General features: G+C 46.8%; 3 protein-coding genes across 3 annotated transcripts; 2 read left to right on the forward strand and 1 right to left on the reverse strand.

The window, feature by feature from the left end:
- Positions 1–1,879: 1,879 nt before the first annotated feature.
- On the reverse strand, positions 1,880–7,590 carry XKR5 (XK related 5). Its single transcript, XM_088534362.1, has 7 exons — positions 7,533–7,590; positions 6,947–7,130; positions 6,061–6,230; positions 5,426–5,635; positions 4,892–5,061; positions 4,095–4,206; positions 1,880–2,916 (listed from the first exon to the last, which is right to left on the reverse strand). Exons 1-7 carry the CDS (start codon positions 7,588–7,590, stop codon positions 1,880–1,882), a joined length of 1,941 nt encoding a protein of 646 aa, XP_088390488.1.
- Positions 7,591–11,291: 3,701 nt separating this feature from the next.
- Positions 11,292–11,783, forward strand: DEFB1 (defensin beta 1). The gene is made up of 2 exons (XM_010214192.1): positions 11,292–11,379; positions 11,659–11,783. The coding sequence occupies exons 1-2, from the start codon at positions 11,292–11,294 to the stop codon at positions 11,781–11,783; spliced, it is 213 nt and encodes a 70-aa protein (XP_010212494.1).
- Positions 11,784–16,783: 5,000 nt separating this feature from the next.
- LOC148592572 (gallinacin-4-like) lies at positions 16,784–19,311 on the forward strand. The gene is made up of 3 exons (XM_088534335.1): positions 16,784–16,943; positions 17,888–17,973; positions 19,181–19,311. Exons 2-3 carry the CDS (start codon positions 17,916–17,918, stop codon positions 19,309–19,311), a joined length of 189 nt encoding a protein of 62 aa, XP_088390461.1. The 5' UTR covers positions 16,784–16,943; positions 17,888–17,915.
- The last annotated feature ends 373 nt before the right edge of the window (positions 19,312–19,684 follow it).

Below are 19,684 nucleotides of genomic sequence, written 5' to 3' on the forward strand. Positions count from 1 at the left end.
GCAAGGGTGGTTCTGTGTCTGAAGGATTCTCATCAGGCCTGGAGAGCAGATCTTCTTGGGGGCATTTGCTATTCCTAGCTCATCTGGCCTTAGAATAACCTGCATGGGTCTCAGGGCAGCCCAGACTTTGGCTAGCCAGCTACTAAGCATTTGATTTTTGCAGTCAATGCAGTGGCACAGAAAAAGGGAGCAATGCAAAGCCCCATGTTCATTCGTATTTGTGTCCTTTCTGTGCACATCCTCATCTGGAGGAAGAAAAGCACACCTAGCTGATTAAACAAAAAGGCTCACTGAGGTTGGATCTAATGATAAAATCTAAGAAAACAGGAAAACAGTGTTGCAAAAGTGCAGGTCAGGAAGCTGTGCAGGGGCTTACTTGCAAAACAGCAGGAGAGGGAGGTCCAGCACCTCCCAAAGCAACATGCAGAGACGACTTCTGCATGCTCCACATTTCAGCCCCAAGCACCAGACACAGACACGGGAAAGGCCGGGTTGCTTTTGAAAGCAGCAGTTATGTATTATCAAAGTTTAAAAACAAACAAACAGTAAAAACACTCACTCTGCTGCCTTCTGTGTGAGGCAGCCGGTGTGCACACAGCAAGAGCCTAAAGCAACTCAGTGCAGTTTTTTTCCTCACAAAATGCAGCTGTGCCCAAGTTGTAGCGGAGACACAGTGCAGATTTTTAGTCATGCTGGAAAGTCACTTCAATCCCAAATCTCACCTGCCAACACATTTTTCAGTGTACAGATCAGCTTGACGAAGTGGGTCTGGGTGCGTCATTTCTGAGCAGCAAATGCTAAATGGCTTTTTTTTTTTTAATAGTAATCCATGGTGTTCCTGTCTTTCCTCCCAGTATTTCCCATCCCTGGGCATCAGGGACGGACCGCAGTGGGACGGCAGCGCTGCCAGCAGAACAGCTGGAGGACACCACCAGATGTGCATCAGCTCAGACCAAGAGCTTATTCAACTCCAGGATGCTTTGTTAAAAAATTTTCTAATGAGGAAACAGTCCAAAATTTGATCAGAATAAATAGGCTGAGTATATCTTTGCCCTGTTCAAGTTTAAAACAATTATCACAAATCTCATCCCAGTTCTCTCAAGACCAATCTGGTAGTCTGATCCAACCTAGCTGCTACTGATAGAGCATCCTTCTTCACCAAATTCTTGAGCCCAAGAGGGATCATCTGTCAGAGGATATTTATTTTACCTGTGATTAACTTTAGGAAGCGTGACTGTGAATGAGCCAGCCTGTCATAGCCTTTTAAATAATGTGGTCTCCTGCAATAGGGTCTGGGCTCCTATTTGGTCCCAGTGAATGGAATGGTAAAGTTCTTGAGATGAACTAGTGGGGCTTCATAAATCAAAAGCAGCTGTGCATTACCTTAGGGCTTGTTCTGCCTCCATTCGAGAGGAAACTCATATTGCTTTTTTTTTAGTCTTAGGCACTTATTTAACCTGAAAAGACTCTCACTTTGGCCACTCTCTCCCCCACCAAGGGGAAGCAGAGACAGCAGCCAGATCTCCACGCTGCAGACAGGGTGGTAGCTTGTACAAGGCACTTGTTAAAGGATGTGTTTCCAGGCATCGTCGCAAATACGTAAAAGGTTGAGTGCTCCAGCTGCCTAGCGGGATCGTTATATAAATAAGCTCAATAAATATCTAAATATAGACTTTAAGATACCTACTCTAACCTCTCCAAAACTGAAAGGAGAGGGTGTGGCGGCACAAGAAGAAATTTCATAGGGATGAAGGACCGCACCTGGCTGGAGGCATGGGACAGTCTTCATGGCAGTGGCAGCATCCTGCTCCCTCCTGCCGTACCTTGGTGCCAGTGGCAAATGCTCCAAAGCCGATCCCGGGAGCAGGGATTTACCCCCTCACTCCGGCACCCCGGACAGCCCCCTCGGTCCTTGCTGGGTGCCCTTGGGGTCAGCCTTGGGGGTAGACGTGAAGCGTGGTTCCTCAGGAACCCTCATCCGAGAGGACGGGGTGCTCCGACGACACCCTATGAAGACGCCCTCCAGTTCTGTCCCCCCGCGCTCGCTCGTGCCGCAAGGGGACAAGCTGCTCTGCAGACAACCGGGGGCCCCCAGGCCCACGATGGGGCTGATGTTCGCCATCCCAACGGGGAAGCCCTCTCCTTTTCCACCCAGGCGGTCTGCTGGAGACTGCGGTTTCCCCTCTCTTTCCAGTGGGGCCTTTTCCGACTCCGCTCCAGGAGAGGCAATTCCTCCAGTGTTTGCGCTGAAGTAGAGAGATGAGTGATCACAAACCTCAGATGAGTCCGGGCTGTTGGAAAAGGCTCCAGCAGAGTGAGGACCAGGCTCTTGCTGTGCTTCGTGCCACGCAGCATTGCTACCACTCACAGCATCTTGCATTACGAGTCCATGGTCCTCTCCTGCAGTTCCTGTGGCAGCGAGGTCGTGTTTGCTGCTTCCCCTATTCCCTGTCTCTGGAAACTTCTCACCAGTCAGGTTGGATTCAAAATCCAGAGAGCCCATGTCTCTTGTTGGGAGGGTAAGTGTTGCCCCGGGCTCAACCCGGGAGGGTTTGCCCAACATCGGTCCTCCAGGATAAATCTCTCCTATGCCACCATCTCCAAAAGTTGCGTTGATCTTGGAGATGTCTCCTGTCTTCAAAGCCAACTTTATCAGCAGCCAGTGGTGATGGCTTGTCCAGTCATCCTCAGTGAGGTGGGATGACCCATCCTGGTTCCTGGAAGCTACCTGTGTCCTTTCCATCATCAAGGACTCGCCGTCTCCACCACTTGAACCTCCCAAGCTCTGCCCTGCTGGGCAACCAGCTCCATCATCACCAGGGGCCGTGACACTGCAGGATTTCTCCAGGAAACCTTGCCAGATCTCTGTGGACTTGGGATGGAGCAGGCTGTAATAAACCACCAGAGCTGCAGTGCCTGGAAAAGAGCAGAAATGTATCAAGGAACCCTTCTGCCATCATTTTGGTCAGGTGTGCAAGAGAAGCAAGGTCGGACCTCGCTGTCTTCTCCTGATCCACGAACCCTTTTTGCAGAGATGCAGCTGAGGACTAGGTGTTTCAAAATGTAAACGTTTAAAGCAGTGCAAAAATCCCATGTGAGCAGTTTCCTGCAAAGGGAAAAAAAACATGGGAATACAACATTTTGGCAGCAGAACACTCTGAAGACAAAATTTCCTAAAAATCCAGGTTGATTTACAGACTGACAGGTGCATGGAGAAGCAGCTACTGAGCACCAGCAGGGCATGGACATAGGAGGAGCAAGATGGTGAGCCCAGAGATCCGTCCTTCCTCTCAGCATCCCCATCCATTAGCTGCTAATGGGAAGGGTTTCATCCATGCTCACTTCTTACTCTCATGGAAGCTGCTGCTCTTTCCTTCTGGGGTATTTTTCACCAGCCACGATCAGGAGAAATGCTAAATGATTCTTTCCACCCTAAACTTACTCAAGCCCTGAGGAACAGCTCCCGTTCCAGCCCAAGTTTGTCCTTTCGTGGATGGGATGACTTGGGCATAGACCCTTAGGACGCAGGTGGTGCAGCTCCCCTCTCCCTTTATCAAAACGGGGAAACACAAGTCCAGGGAAACCCCAACCAGCAAAATAGCAACTCTGATCCTCACCGAAGGACAGCAGCTTGTCAGTCTGTCTGCTGGACCATTTGCTCGGATGGGAAGACCTCAGGGACATGAATTTCCCCAATGCGAATTTTGTAAATAGAGATGCTGGTGGGGTTGTTTGCAAGTTATACGACCTCTCTCCTGCTTCAGGTTGTTTGTGTATGACAGCCATGGGAGATTAAATACACCATGGACACAACTACCTCATTTTTTCTTTTTTTAATAAATCTCTTTTTCCAGTGGTGGAATTTTAAGATATGATTTTAAGAATTGAAACCCAAGGAGGATTTATGCATTATAAGATATATAAATACACATATAAAGACAGCAACTTCAGCTGTAGTAATCAAAGGAAATATTCTGTTGCAACTAAAATTGTTGCATGATAAAACCAATGATGATGATTTGCTCAAGCTGAAACTTGCCATCCAAAGCTCTTCACATCCCTCAAGTGGGCCCCGAAAAATCAGTAGCTCTCACCTATTAAAAACCCTGAGGTGATGGCCCCAGTGAGACTCAGGCTGCTCCACAGCTCTGCCCGCAGGAACTCTGTGGCCAGCAGCAGCAGGAGGGTATTTTCCACCAGCATGACCTGCAGAGGAAGGAGAGCAGTCACTCCAACCCTGGTGACAGCTTAGACATGCTTCCCATGACACCAAACACCCCTTTTCCAGCTTCTGCCTGCTTAATTTGCACCACTATGGCAAGTTCCCTTTTGTTTCAGCCTTCTCTGCACTCAGGTGGAGTTTCTCTTTGCTTATTAAAAAAAAGAGAGAGTTTCCAGTCTTCTTGTTTTGCTTCAAAGACTCTGATGATATTCTGTGGAAAGAATATCCAGCATCAACCCAGGCCTGGGAGCAACTGCAGGCACAAAAGTACAAAACTAAACTCTGCACTTCTCAGTAAAATAGGAATGAAGCCAGAGGAGAAACCATTTTTACCTTGCTGATGGTGTGGGGGGAAGTGCTGGATCCTTAGCATGAGGTAATGCAAATGGTGAGAGAGTCTGAAATATCTCAAGGGAGAAATCACCAGGAAAAGACACTCAGTGTCAGACGTGCTTGTTAGTTAGCCTCTGGGTGAAGATTTTTGGGGACCTCCTGTTTGGATTGTGAATTCCTGCTCTTGGAAACTGTTATTAGTCATGAGGTCAAAACAGGAGAGATTTTAACCACCCTCTCAAAATTTGGAGCAGCTCAGGGACAAGCTGAGCGTCACTTATCCTCCATGCAAAATCTGCAGATTCAGGCAAAATACTGAATAGCCTGGGCGCTTACAGCATAAAACACAGCCACTCTGAGCTTGGAGGGACCAGGCCGGACATTGATGTAGCAGAAGACATAGACGGCTCCCAGCAGGCAGTTGAAGAGTCTCCAGTGGCAGGGTGGTGTCACGATGTCTGTCTGCTGAGCCACCAGCCAGAAGGACATGACCAGCCAGTGGATGCCTGAAATGGAAAGGCACAAAAGAGCCGAAATCTGCTGAGCTGAGGTTTGTTGTCATGCTGTAAAGAGCTCCGTGAACCGTCCTGCACCTCCTTGATCAAAGCAGGAGGGAGGCTGGGTCTATGTGACAGAGCTGTGGCAGCATCTCTGTCTGACAACACTCCAGATGCACTGGCCCAGGAGAGCTTTTGGTGGCTTTCAAGGAGGTGTGAAGATACACAGAGATAAAAAGAGCTACCAGACATTGTGTCTGGGGACGTTTAAACACAGCGGGTGGGATGAAGCTGTGCCAGGTACCCAAGCACCAGGAGCATCTCTCTGGCTGAAAGCGGGACGCCACACACGAAACGTGAAAGCTGCTCTTACCAACCACGGCAAAGACCCAGTAGGAATAGAGCCTGGCAAAGAGCACCAGGGCCAGCACCCTGGTCCCCAGCATCCCCGTCCTCCACAGCAGCAGGCACAGGAGGGCCGCGGCCGGCAGGTAGAGGTGGCCTGGCTTGAGCAGGGACATGGAGCGGCTGTAGGAGACCAAAGCCCAGGCGAGGGAGAGGAGGGACAGCCCAGCGCTGACACCTGCAAAAGATATTGCAGCCTCTTGCTGAATGCTCCCTGGTCTCCACCAGGTTCTCACTCCGGCATCTTCCTGCCTAAATGTTATTAGGCAAGCAATGCGCTGAGATCGACAGCACGATTGCTGCTGGCGTGTTCTTAGAGATTAAAGATCTGCTGGGAGGTCCCTGGGGATGTACTAGAGAAGTGTACGGACAAACATGGTGTGACAGAAGGACCTGTCCTGCTGAGGTTACTACCAGCCACGTAGTAACTTAGAATAGATAAATCCTCTGATGCCCAGCAGGTAAAGCTCCAGCAGTAACTCTGCAGGAACACTCTGCATCCTGCCACATGGGAATAAGCACCACCTACCCAAATGTGATATCTACAACTCCAAAACAGCCCCCTTTTTCTTTTTAATCTCTTTTTGGAAATTCCTGACTTACCGGGGAAGAGGTCTGTCCGATCCACAGCCACGAAGATGTAGGCCTGCAGCAGCACGTGCGGCAGGCTCTGGAGCAGCGCTTCCAGGAGCCGCAGGACGGCCGCATCCCCTTGCTGCATGAGCAGCTCCCTGGTAATGCCAGTGCCCCCTGCCTTCGTTGCCCTCCAGTACCTGGAAGGGTCAGAAATGCCGTCAATGAGCGGTGCAGCAAGTCAAATTAGCAATCTCCTGGTCTGCACACCAAGCATCTGCTCTGACCTCTGCCTCTCACCTTCTCCATCCTGAAATCCCAACCTCCCTCCATCCCACCGCCGCTCCTGTTCTCCATCCCGGAGAAAGGTTGCAGGGAATCAGGCGAAGCTGGAAACCCAAAGTATTGAATGAAGCACAAACTATAGTTCCTAGTTATTAGCTAAACATCACACCCCCAGCAACAAATTCAACGGGAATAAAAGCAAAATTATTGCCAGGGGATAAAATACTACTACTACTAAAATACAACATGGATGCACACACACTCAGTAATTCTTCTAGCAACAGATGGAGGAGGTCAGAGCGGATAAAACTATTCCTGGAATTCACATGGGAACATGGAAAAGGTCATGGAAAGCCATTTCAGATTGGGAGGAGGGGCTTACTGCCAGCCACTCAAATTAAAAATCTCACATTCTGCCTAACTCCTCGCCTAAAACATCACTCTGCAGGGAGGGAGCTCGGGAATTCCCAGGAAATGCAACAGCAATGCAAAGTATCTCCTGTGTAACCCGAAGGCCAGTGCTGCTGATGGCCCCTTCAGCCACATATTGCACAGAGCATCTAAAACGCAGTTTATCCTCAAAAGATGGGACCAGTAAGGCATGCTCGGGTGCCCGGGGCGCATTCCTCACCGCTTCCAGATGCCCAGCTGCAGCACGTGGAGCACCAGGAGCCAGCGGTGAAGCTGGTGCCCGTCAGCCCTGAACCAGAGGGCACTGATGAGCTGGGCTGCGTAGCCAGGCACGAGGCAGGACACGGCGAGCCAGAACCAGAAGTACTGCCCGGAGAGCCCGTAGTGGATGGTGGCGCAGAGATCTGCAGAAATGGAGAGGTGCAGCTGGAGGATGCCGTGGGTGAGCACGCAATACCCAAAAAACTGCCCAAATTTAGCAACCGGCGTTAATCGCGCCTCCTCAGCAGACCCGAGCCAAGAGAGCGGGATGGAGAGGGAGAAAATCTGCTTGCATCCCCAAGGACCCCTCTCCCAAAACTGCCCCAATAACAGCGCTGGGGCAGTGCAAAAGCTGCCGAAAAAACCCGCCGCGCGTGCAGGGTGGTTGCAGAGCCCGGTTTTATCTCCAGCTTGCAAGCGGGGCCGGGCCTCCCCTGCGCGCGAAAGATCTCAAAACAAGAAGAGAAATAAATAAATAGATAAAGAAATAAGTTAATAAGCAAATAAAATAAAGCAGATGCAAGCGCGCACGGCCGCGCACTCACGCGCGCACCGCTCGGCCGCCAGCAGCGCCAGGCAGAGCCCCGGGAAGGACCCGCGCATCCTGCGCGCCCCTCGCCGCCGGGGGGAGGAGGAAGAGGAGGAGGAGGAAGGGGAGGGCGAGGCCTGGCCGGGGGCGGGCGCCGGGGCCGGGCCGTCCCGGCGCTGCCGCGGATCGGGATGAGCCGCCTCCGCCGCGGCCCCTCCGGGTCCCCGTGCGGTCGGATTCAGCCCCAAGACCTCCAGGTTACCGTGCACGCGCAGCGGGTCGTCCCCAAACCTTCCGGGTTGTGCATTTGCAGAAGCTCATCTCCAATTCTGCCCTGTTACGTATTTTCAGAAGTTTATCCCCAAACTTGCCACCTTATGCACTTCCAGAAGTGCATCTTCAAGCTTTCCACGTCATGCACCTCCAGAGGTTCATCCCCAAACCTTCCACATTATGCTTATGTAGAACCTCTCCTCCAAACCATGTTATACATTTCCAGAAGTTCATCCCCAAACCCTCCAAATTATCGTGGATTTGCAGAAGTTCATCCCCAGACCTTCCAGGTTATGTATTTGCAGAAGTTATCCCCAAACTTTCCATGTTATGCATTTGCAGAATCTCATCTCCAAACCTTCCACATTATGCGTTTCCATAAATTAATCTCCCCAAACCTTCCCGGTTTCTATATGCTGGCAGAAGGCCCTGCAGCAAAGGAGCAGCTGGGATGCAGGGATTAGTCCTAGATAGCATCTGGAACGTGATGTCCAAGTGAAGCTGCAAGTGACTTCGGGCATTGGTTTCCCTGCTGAAGACTGCACCTTTGTGCAATGTGTTCCTGCCGTTTGTGGTCGCAGGTGCCCTCGTGTGGATGGAGACTTGCTGCAAACCTGTCCTACCTGCTTTTTAATCGGCAGCCCTGCGGTTTGCAACCCAGTTTAACCTGCGATGAGAAACATGTGCATTTTAGAAAACGAATCCTCAACAAGTTGCTGCAAGAGAGACCAGCGAGGGTTGTTGAATTAAGCCCCAAAATCAGCTAATGTTTTATCAGTGCAAATAAAATACTAAATGAAGCTCGGCTGCATTTCTTGTGGTTTATTTCTCATGGGAGAATCACTGCCAGCAGGAGTGCCAATCCACCAGCAATTACATATGCACTTCTAGAAGACGTGAGCAAGAAAATATGAGAAATTTCCCTAAAAGCAACGTGTATTTGAAGAGAACCTGCTTTGCATTCGTCTTATGTCTTCTGCTCTTTTCATAGGATATAGCCCCTGCCCTTTACTGAAGATGGATAACCAGGCTAGATGGATGACTGGTCTGATAGGGGTGGCTATTCTCTGTCCAAGAAGGGACATTTCCCCCAGAATGCTGTAATGTAGCTCTTGCCTCGAGTGGTGGTGGTCTTGGCAGTGACTTACAGTGAGATCTTCTAGGAAGTGTCCCATTGCCAAGAGCCAACAGTAATAAGCAAAGAGCTAATGAATCTACAACACAGGTAGAACAGCACGCTTGGAGGTATAATCCTGCCCTTAGACAATGCACAGAACTGTGTTCAATGAGATAAGCAGACATACATTCAGTTATGCAGCTTTGCTAGGACAAAATTTTACAAAATCACATAGGAGACTTCCAAAGCTTGCAAGATCCCCTGAGTCACGATATGTATGTGTGTGCGGGGGGTACTTTTTGTGCTTTTCCAGGTGGATTTTTTTTTTTGAATTTTAGAGTGTTTCTTTGCAATCCTTAAAACAAAACATGTGTTTTGTTGTTTACTGATGATAATAATGCCTGTCCACTCCATGTCCTGCGTAGCTCTCCTCTTCTGTTTTAGCATGTGAGCAATGGACCAAATATGCTGTTTCTGCTCAGAGAAACACACACACTGCTGAAAAAGGAATCAAACTGGTGATTTGGTCGGATGAGCTGACCTTGTCTGTTTTTTCCCCTGGGAAATCTTCCTCCAGGAGAGAGGTCTACGAGGGTTCCTCGTTTGCCTTCAGTACTGATGTGTGCCAAAGAAGTAAGGATTAACAAGTATTTTTGCAGCTTCGATTCTAATGTTGGGATTTAAGTGACCAGTGGACTGAAAAGTAGGGGTGCTAGGGAAATGCTGGCCATAAGGCATGTACAACGCAGTTGCTCAAACACACTTTTCATCAGCAATCAGGTTGAAATTGAGTTTTGCAATATTAAATAATGACATAGCTGGAAAAGGTGAATAAATTCCGCTTAACGCACTTTAGGTCCTGCCATGGGTTGTCCCAGTGACCTGACAGAAGAACAATTGGGGTAAGGCCTGGAAAACACCACATGGCTCTGTTGTTCCTTGTGTTGCTCAATTGCATCCAGTGCCTATGAAAGACTCGGCTTTCCTGGGTTCATGTCTAAACTTTTGGGGCTAACTTCAGCAAATTCATCAGTGAGGAAGCTGGAATGAGGTAGCATGAGCCTTTTTGTCACCCACACAAGGCACGTGAACTTCATCGTCTTGTCCTTTTGCCACCCATCATCATCTTTCTTAGGAAGGAACCATCCTAGGGAGCCCCTCCAGGCATTTTCTCAGTCTCAAAGTGCCTGCTGACAAAATCTGCCCCTCCTTCTGCCCTAAAGCTTTACTCCAAGACAGGGTTTCCTAAATACCGCCTCACACTAGGCATGACATTACATTCCTGAAGCAGGGCCAATGACTTTGCTTGTAGAAATCCAACCACGACACATTGGTCCTCCTTCACAGAGGAGCAAACACATGGGAGGCGGATAAAAGTCATGATGAAGAGATTTCTCCTGGAAAGCAGGAGAAAGGCATTTCATGGAAAGAAAAGGGCCATTAGATCATTCGCAGCACAGGCCAGAGACTGTTACTTGGTAGTCTGGGTCTAATAATCTCCACTTGGCTAAAGCAAGCCTTGCATAAAACTATTCCCAGAGCTAAGCCCCCTCCCTGGCTTCACCACCTACTAAACTGGCTGACATCCAGTCCCTGTTTTGACTGTGCTTTCCACTGCTGGATTTCAGAGACCTGGAGCCCACTATAAAGCCACCCAGGATTCAAGCAAAGCTGCCTACACGGCATGGCAAAGTCACCTCTTCATATTTTCTTCAAATGCAAATTGAGGTCCTCTTTGGAAAATTTCGTTCTCCAGCTTTGGGATAATTTTTCTCCAGATTCTCAAGATTCTCCTGTTTTAAAATGGGAACAGAGTCCTGTTAGCTCCACACAGAAACACAGAAGGTCTTGGTGGACCTGATCCTTAGATACTTTGCCACCAATTCCATAGCTGGTTTGGGGGAATCCTTTCTGCATCTTAATAGGTAATAAGTATCCCCTTTTATTTAGAAAATGATTTTCTGAAGGCAAGGATATTTCTTACCAGAGTTTTAGAGTGTAAGTTCTTGAAGTGAACGGGGCCCTAGCTCTAGTTAGGCCATAGCTCTAGATAGGTCAATGATTGCTGAAATGGCTGCCTATCTGTGCAATTCCTTGTCTGTCCGTCTGTTCTGTCTGTCTGTTGATGTTTGGGATAAGGCCAAGGGAAGTAGGTGTATATGTATTGAAAGGATAATCCCTCTCAGGGTTAGGACAGGACACAGCATCTATCCAAACAAGAATGCTTGTTAATTAGAGGTTACATGCCCTGTAAATATGTTGTTTATAACCAAATAGGATTGCTAAATCCCTGCAGGTCACATTCATCAAGGCTATATATATACTGGCTCATTCCTTCTTCTCATAGCACCTCTTGTTGCAGTAGCTTTCAGGCGACACTCTGCGATGTCAGCCAAAGCCATGAGGATGGTCTTCCTGCTGCTTACTCTACTCCTTGTCTCTTTGTCTTCTCCAGTGCCTCAGACTGCTGCAGGTAAGTGGAAAAGCAATCAGGGCATCTACAGGCATTTTTGCTATTTGGGAAAAAAAAGAGGATGATACTGTACATGGACAACAAACTCAGTCTGTGGGAAGGTTGGTGTTTAGCTTATCCATTTCAGTGCGTGGGTGCTAAGGTGACAGAACATCATAGCAGTGATGCTGCTCATTAGACTACCCTGGGTGGATCTGCTATTGCCAACCTGGGGCTAGGGCTTCTTCACAAGTAGAAGTCCAAAGAAAGATGCTTACGAGATGTTTTTCTCCCTGACAGTGTCAGACACTGTTCAGTGTCGGAAGATTGGGGGCGAATGTTCATATTTCTTATGTCCCATCTTTAAGAGAAGCGTCGGCACCTGCTATGGTCGAGCAGCCAAGTGCTGTAGACCCTTCTGGTGAACCTCCGTGGTGCCATCAGACCGGTGGCTGTGACAACGGTAGTGTAATGGTCCCTCCTAACATGGACACACCATCGCCTTGGTCTCTGTCTTTCTCCAGAGCTGGTGGAGGTCACTTCTGCACATGACTCTGTGCTCTCTTCAGCTGTGTCCACGTCTGGGAACCCACCACACGTCATCTCCATGTCTGCTGTCCCTCTGCTGCTGCCAAGTCTGGGTTGAGCCCAGGTTGAAACGTGGGAAAATTTTCTCTCCTCCCTTGCCAAGGGGTGGCTTGTGGTGGGAATTAGGCAGATTTCCTCATTGCATCAGGGAGAGAGCGTGACATGTCCCATGCAGTGCAAGAAGAGACCTTCCTCATCCTGGAGAACACCCTAACTCCTGAATTAAATGTGACTGTAGCCAGGGGCAGGGGATGAGTTGCTGGTGGCTGCAGTGTTCCTGGATGTGTGTTGGAGAAATATGTCCTTCCATGGTAGCCACATATGAGACTCCGATGCCCATAGTGGCCACAGCAGCAGGGGAGAACCCAAGGCTGGTTTCTAGCCTTTCAGCTGGAGAGATCCTCTTCCAGCTCCAGAATTTCGGCATTGTACCTTCCACTTGCCGATGCCATCATGGAAGAGGCGGCATCTCATTGCTTTTCCTCCAAGAGTCTCTCTCACCATGTCCACATCTGCTGTTCTCACTTGCCTTCGAGCCAAGGGGATAGGGACTCACCTCCTCTGTCCAGAGCTTCCTTCCTTCTGTGGCAGTGAGTTACCTCAGGGAGTGGGGAAGATATTTAGGAATATCTTGATTTATGTCTATTGCTTGCCCATCTCATCCATGCCTTTCCTGGAAGGATGGGAAAATATAAAATGCAGACCTAGTTCTCCTGTCTTCACTGTAGGATCCCTTTTCTTTTCCGTGAGTCTGTGTATTGCCCCATTTCCACCTCTCAGTATATCAGGATAAGGTCTATTATCTTCCGCATTCTGCATCCTCAGAAAACATTGACCTGGCTTGGCCATCTGTCCGGCTTCCCAGAAGACAACTGATTGACTTGGTCCTTATTCCTGCTCTCCTGGGCACCTCTCCACCTACTCTCATTTCACTTCTGTCGTGACAGAGTAAAAACTGGAAACTGAAATCCTCAAGGATGTTCTGCTGTTCTCTTGAAGACTGCAAAATTTGGAAATGGTTTGTGCTCTTTTTCTCTCCTTTAACATGTATACACTATGTCCAAAGACACGGCGGTTTGCAAACAGTTATTGTATTGTGTAAACATTTGCTAAAACACAACTAATAAGCAAAGCTCTTTAAACACTTTGTTGGTATTTGTAATACTTTATATTTTAATATTTCCTGTCAGGAAGTCCACATTTATTCAGTTTGGTAAGATGGTTCAACATCTGATCAGGCATCTGCTCTGCTTTCAGGGTAGCAGTATTTCCATGCAGTTAACCCTGCAAAGGCACTGCAATTGACATTATAGAATGTTATCACCACCAAAGAAACAATTATTAATAGTTGTCAGACTCTCCAAGCTCATCTTTAGATGACCCTCAAACCTTACTCACTCTTTTCATCTGGGAATTTGAAAGTCCTCTGTACTTGTGAAATGAGATTTGTGTCACCCACAGGAGGTCTTTAAGCAAACAAGAGGCACCCACTGATTAAGCCACACTCTTCTGCATCACATTAATTTTATCTCCTTGATTTCAGGATTAAGGGACAATAATAAATCAATGCAAGCACTAGGTGATATGCCAAACATTTGCAGTGATTCTGGCACCAGGCATTCAGTAATGGTGATAAGAGATACTCCTTAATGGTTGTATAGTAGCTGCAATTAGTATATTGACTGCTTAGCAAAGAATGTGAGAGCTGCTACTCCCACTGTACAGAGGAAGAAACTAGGACAAAGAAACGGGGGTTGGAGAGACAGCAAGGCCATTGCCACGTAGCCATCCACAGCCAGGAGAAGGAACAAGACTCAAAAATTATATCCTCTGTCCTAAATTGTTTAGCTCCTTCCAAAATAAGTGCAGACGTCATTAATAAAATGTCATGCAAAATCTGTATTAATTGTGACCAGCAAGGAGGACAACAGATCCTTTTGCATAGAGGAAGATAGCTGGCAGCCAGACAAGTATCCCAGAAATCTGGGATATATGGCTATCATAGGGCAGGTATGGGAAAAATCTCTTCTTCACAGAACTGAGGAAGAGTCCTTCCACCTCTGGAAAGTGGGTAGTGCAAGAGTAGAATATGCTGTCCTGGAAGTGTTCTTATCATTTGAAAGGTGTCCATAATCCGAGGCCCCAAGAATACAGCATGACTAGGGAGCTGGGGAGTCCCTGCCTTACTCAGCCTGTGAACAGGACAGTTGGGGAACATCACAACCACATTCCTCAACTAGTGGCAGCAATTCTGGACAGAAAAGGAGGTGGAGAAGGCACTCAAAGACCTGCCTTGCCAGCAGATGAGGTGTCACATGGACTTGGATGGTATTGACTCACCTTTGGACACCCATGACAACCACTGTTTTGCTACACACCCTGTCTGCACATGCTTGTCAAAGCCTTGGAAAAGGGCTTAAGCAATAGTGCCTTGCTGATGAACAGAGGTAACGGGCCACATCTTCTGCAGATCAATCCCCTACTGAAGATGATACAGCAAAGATCAGTTTTTTGAGGCAATTGAAGAGCCACTTCTTGGAACAACTAGTCTGGTGCCCACAAGAAAAATCACCATTATAGATTTGGCCCTGAGTGGTGCAGAGGAACTAACTGAAAAAAAAAATGTGTGGGGTTGCTGCTCTGTTATAGTGACCATAGTAACATTGGGTTTAACACTCATGTGGAAGGCAGCAGACCAAACACATCCAACATGAACATTCTATCTCAAAAAAAGCAAAAATGAGTACAAAGCAGCAAAAGAAGCAGCGCAATGGAATAAGCAGTATGCAGGCTGCCTTGAGGATGATGAAAATGCTATGTTAGAGACCCCAGTAAAATATTTTTCAAAAAGAAAACAAATGGTTTAAGAAAATCTCAGCAGGGCATGAAGAACAAGCCAAGGCTTTCACAGGGAAGAACTCAGCAGTGAACAAGTGTCCAAAAGAGGAGAGCAGAAACTGCCATAAAACATGGCATGTTAGAGAGGGCTAAAAGAGAAAATGAGGATCTCTTTGCAAAGGACACTCAAACTGATGGCCTCGTTTGTTAGCCTCTAGGTGTATAAAAACTTCAGCATGCAGAGAGATTTCAGATACAAGTGCTAGATGAGCAAATGTAATCAGACCAATGTCTTGTGTACTTTAAGGTCATATTCTGCTCACCACTGTGAGGTGTAAATCAAGAGAAAAACCAGCTGAAGTCATTGCACTAACTTCTGGTGTTATGAAGAGCAAAATGGGCATGGCTGAGCTTTAAAAGACACATGAACAGGAAACAGCACAGATCTTGCAGTCTTCATCTCTCCATAATCCATTCTTAAAAGGTCCCAGGGTCTCTTCCCACTGACCCCAGAAACTTCAGGCAGATCAGGCTTTGTTTTCCCCTCCTTTTCACGAGGAAATTTTGCCACTAATTTAACAAAGCAGAGATTGTTTTGTCCTCAACTGTGGCAATATCACAGAGGTCCAGGAGGCTGTGCTGTAAAACAGGATATGGGTTTCCCCTCTCCTCTAACCGAGGGGTATACACACTGTATGTCTGCTTCTGATCCAGCTGCTACTGCTACCTGTAAGCAGCACAGAGAAGCAGAAAAGTGTATTTACACCCCTGAGTATGACACATACTTTAGGTTCATATGTAGCACCTGAAAACTGCCCTTCCTGTCTTTGGTCACTCTATGAATGAGTTAGGCAAAACCACTCTGCTCAAGCTCTGCTTTTGCCTGAATTACAATGGTTTCCTCATGTATCTGATGGGGAATGCTGTATGATTGACCATCTCAAATCATGTGAAGGAGGTTATTCCTCAACTCCACATGGCTGAGAAGCCAGAATATGTCTGTACCATGCCCATCTCTCCTTGCTGTCCTTGCTCCTCATGAGTTCCTCTCAATCCTCAAACGCCGAGGGATTCATTGCACCAAAATTAGATGAACCTGTGTCAGGTTAATCCGCAGAGCCTCAGGGTGCCTCAGCTCACCCTCCACAGACAGCTTCACTGGCTGCATTTCTCTGCAGACTCCAGTGACTGAAAGATGAGGGTGAGATGCAATTGCCTAAATATAAATATCTAGGGTCATTTCAGTTCTTTTTAACCTAAACTGGCACAGGCAGTTTAGGTGAAGCCACTCTGCTTTGGAGGTTGAGTTTAACAGTATGCACACGGTCAGACTGTGCCTATTGGGCTCAGGGACAAGGAATGAGCTTGGTGCTGGTTAACTCTCTAGCAAGGATGCGATTACCAAATACTTCTGTGCTTACAGAGCAGTTAAGAATAACTGGTATTGCTCACACTAACCACAAAACCTGCTGAAAGAAGCAGCTTCACTATAGTTCCACAGTCATGGTTTTCTGCTACTTCACATGCATCAGAAGTTGTGAGCAAGGGAAATGACTTTGAATGATATCTCATCTGTGGTAGGAAAAAGGAGCACACATCTGAGTAAATATCTGCCAGGTAAATCCCACCAAGCCCTACTCCCTGGATATCACCTCCGAGGAATCTCATCCCATAAAAGCCACTGTATGTGCTTCCCAAGGAGATATACAGAATAACCACCCAAGAGTACAGCTGCCTATATGGATAGTATACCATCCATCTGGATAGTAACTGTCATGAAGATTCAAAGAGCAGATACATGATATTCCACAGAATCTTTGAACAAATCGCTGTGTTCTAACATATTGCACAAACAGAGGTGGCCCAAGGTGGTTTGCAAGCAGCTCAGCACACTTCCTCAGACACTGCTGCAATATTTGTAAAACGATATCTTGATTCCTCATTGGGGGACAATAAAAGAGAGGATTCATTGGACCTCTCCGGTTACCACCAAAGCCTGAGGGACTTTCTGATTGGCCCTTGAAAATTGTGAAGAATAAGTATTCTTCAGCACCCGCCAGAAGCAGCATAAAGCCAAGCTCTGCTTCTACATCCCAATGCACTTGGCTGGCTGAGACTGATCTACGCGGCGGTTCCAACCTAGAGCATCCTCTTACCTGGTAACAACCAAATCTTCTCATTATTCAGTCTCTTCTAAAAAGTTCAATCCTTTTAAAAATATATATCTGCATTACACTGGTATAGCCTTAACTGCATAGTTCAAACAGTTCTAGATGCTTGGAATATTGGTAAGGGAAAAGAGTTTTTGTTGAATGCAGAAAGTGAGCTGAGAGGAAGGAAACACAAACACCCAGAAGTTTATCCTGAAAATCATGCAGCTTTTGAGATAAAGGAAAATCAGCAGCCTGTAAGCAAGAATAGGGAGAAACAAGAATAGCAGTGAAATCCTTACTAAGCTTTTCTTATACTAATGTTAAAGGTTGTGGCTAGAGGTTCCTGTAGCCCTGTAGTGCTTGGCAGGAGGGTACATGAGCAAAAATGGTTAAGAAACTGTATGTGAGAATCTGTACTACTGCATCTGTAATACACCACACCTGCCCTGCATAGCACAGAGCTTAGACATTTGTGTCTGGGTAACAAGCCTAATAAAAGCTTCAATTAAATATAATTACATGGCTGCTTCTTTTTTTTTTTTTAATAAAGCTTGACAACACATGTTGCATTGTTTTGTAAAAATATAGCAAAAATGTTTTATTTTGCTTTATGGATGAATATCTTTAGCTTCCATATGGCTAGCTGAATTATGGCAATGTAATTGTTCTGCCTATGGTATTTGACAATGAAAGACATTATCAAGAATTACGAACTAATACAGTAATTAAAAGGGGATTTAAAAGTTCGTCCTTCCTCACAGAAATTTCTTCCTGTGCCATGCTCCTTTTTGTGCTCCAGGGAATTCATAAGACGATAGGTATTATTATGTGTAATACGTTGCATAGACAGTAGTTGACCTGAGCTCGCATTTCTGTATTTCACCCCTTAGCTCATAATAGTTTTAGGGGGACAGCCCTCTTACTGATGTGTTCGTGTCATCCCTCTGTAGTGACGGGAATTCCCAGCCTGCCTCGGCCATGAAAATCCTTTGCTTTCTCTTTGCCCTCCTCTTTGTGGTATTTCAAGGAGCTGCAGGTAAGATGTAAATGAAAACGTGGGGCTATTTTGAAGCAGCTTCAGGGGTCCTGTAATGTCCTGTTGTCACTTGGGAAGTGGCAGCCTTCTGCAGGGTAACTTCACATATATCATCAAAACTTGCCAACAAATTACTGCTGATACATGAAATTAGCAGACAGAAAGTCCAAGCAGCAGTTCAGTGCCTTCACTGCAGCTTTGAAAATCCAGTTTAAGTTGGAAGAAATCCCCAAATTATCATTCAGTGCCAGCATTTTCCCCATTAAAGCTTATTCTTATTTGGTGTCGAGCTCTTCTCCAAAATAACTACCAAAATTAGGACAAGAGGAAATAGCCTCAAGTCATGCCTGGGGAGGCTCAAATTGCATATTAGGAAAAATTTCTACACAGAACGAGTGGTGAAGCTGTGGAACAGGCTGCCCAGGGAAGTGGTGGAGTCACCGTCCCTGGCAGGGTACAAGAAACATATAGATGAGGCGTTCAGGAACATGGTCTAGCAGGCATGGTATGCATACAGTGTCTCTCCCTGAGTATTCTCAAGAAAGAAATTTGTCTGGAAGAACATGTTCCTGAGAGCTGAGACCACTCACAGTTACCTCTGCAGTGTCCCACAGATGGGTAGGTTTTGGAACCCAAAATGTTTTATTTAGCCTTCCTAGCAACTCAGTATTCCTGGCTGAGATTTGCATGCATGTGCAGCAGACACAGGGACACCTTGGATATGTTGCACACAAATAATATCCATGGTTAGTTTGGAGAAACATATTCTCTCACAGAAAACACCCGTAACACTTGCCACAGGCAAGTGGCCATTCCCAAGAGGCAGTTTGAACAGGAATACCCTGTTTTAGTGGGGAAGGCAGTTTAGCCTTGCGGATATGAGCAATTCCACAGTACTTGGATTCAGACCCAAGAGGACAATCCATTGCTCATTTTATTTGCCAGTATATATGTGGTCATTCTGCATGCGCTGTTGAGTTTGTATGTGGATGGTGCCCTACTTTGGGAATCCTGGGCTTGGAGACACAGCTGTTATATTAAAGGAAGGAATTAGAGCACTTGCTGAATTACTTTGCCCAAAGAGCTCCTCCTTTCCTATCACCACTTTGGGATCTGGTGTGGATTGGTCTCAGTGAATGATTATTTAGTGGATGCAAAACCTCAGGCCTATCACAAATATCTGTGTCCTGCTTTTCTTATGGTACAGGCTTTAACCGGCCACCAGTACCTCCTTTGCGATGTGGATATCGTGGGACTTTCTGCTACCCTGGGAAATGCCCTCTTGGCAATACTTACCTGGGAAAGTGCCATTCTGGGCATTCTTGCTGTAAATGGTAAGTTTAAATTTTACTGGACAAACCTGACTTTCCGCATTCTCACCTAAATTCAGGGTGTCTGGAAGGACCCCGCATTTATTAAAAAACTTAACAATCTATCCCATTTATCTAGCTACTTATCACTATCTCACAAAAGCTCAGCAACAAAAAATCTCATATGGAAATAGTGGATTGGAGGGAACCCAGAAAATCTGAAATGAGTATGAAATGGGGAGATGGCTCTGGTTTAGATTTTGTTTTCATACAAATGCAGTGATTTTCCTTATCACTGTAGGACCCCCACCCTTGAATATTTCCCTTTGTGTAGGTTGTAGCTTGACAAACTGCACGGACTCTCCAGGGATACAGGAATGATCTCCTCTCTTCTTGCATTG

Source organism: Tinamus guttatus, unplaced genomic scaffold, assembly GCF_059628265.1.
Source record: "Tinamus guttatus ecotype Peru unplaced genomic scaffold, ASM5962826v1 Tinamus_guttatus_pri_ptg000548l, whole genome shotgun sequence".
Lineage (NCBI taxonomy): Eukaryota > Metazoa > Chordata > Aves > Tinamiformes > Tinamidae > Tinamus > Tinamus guttatus.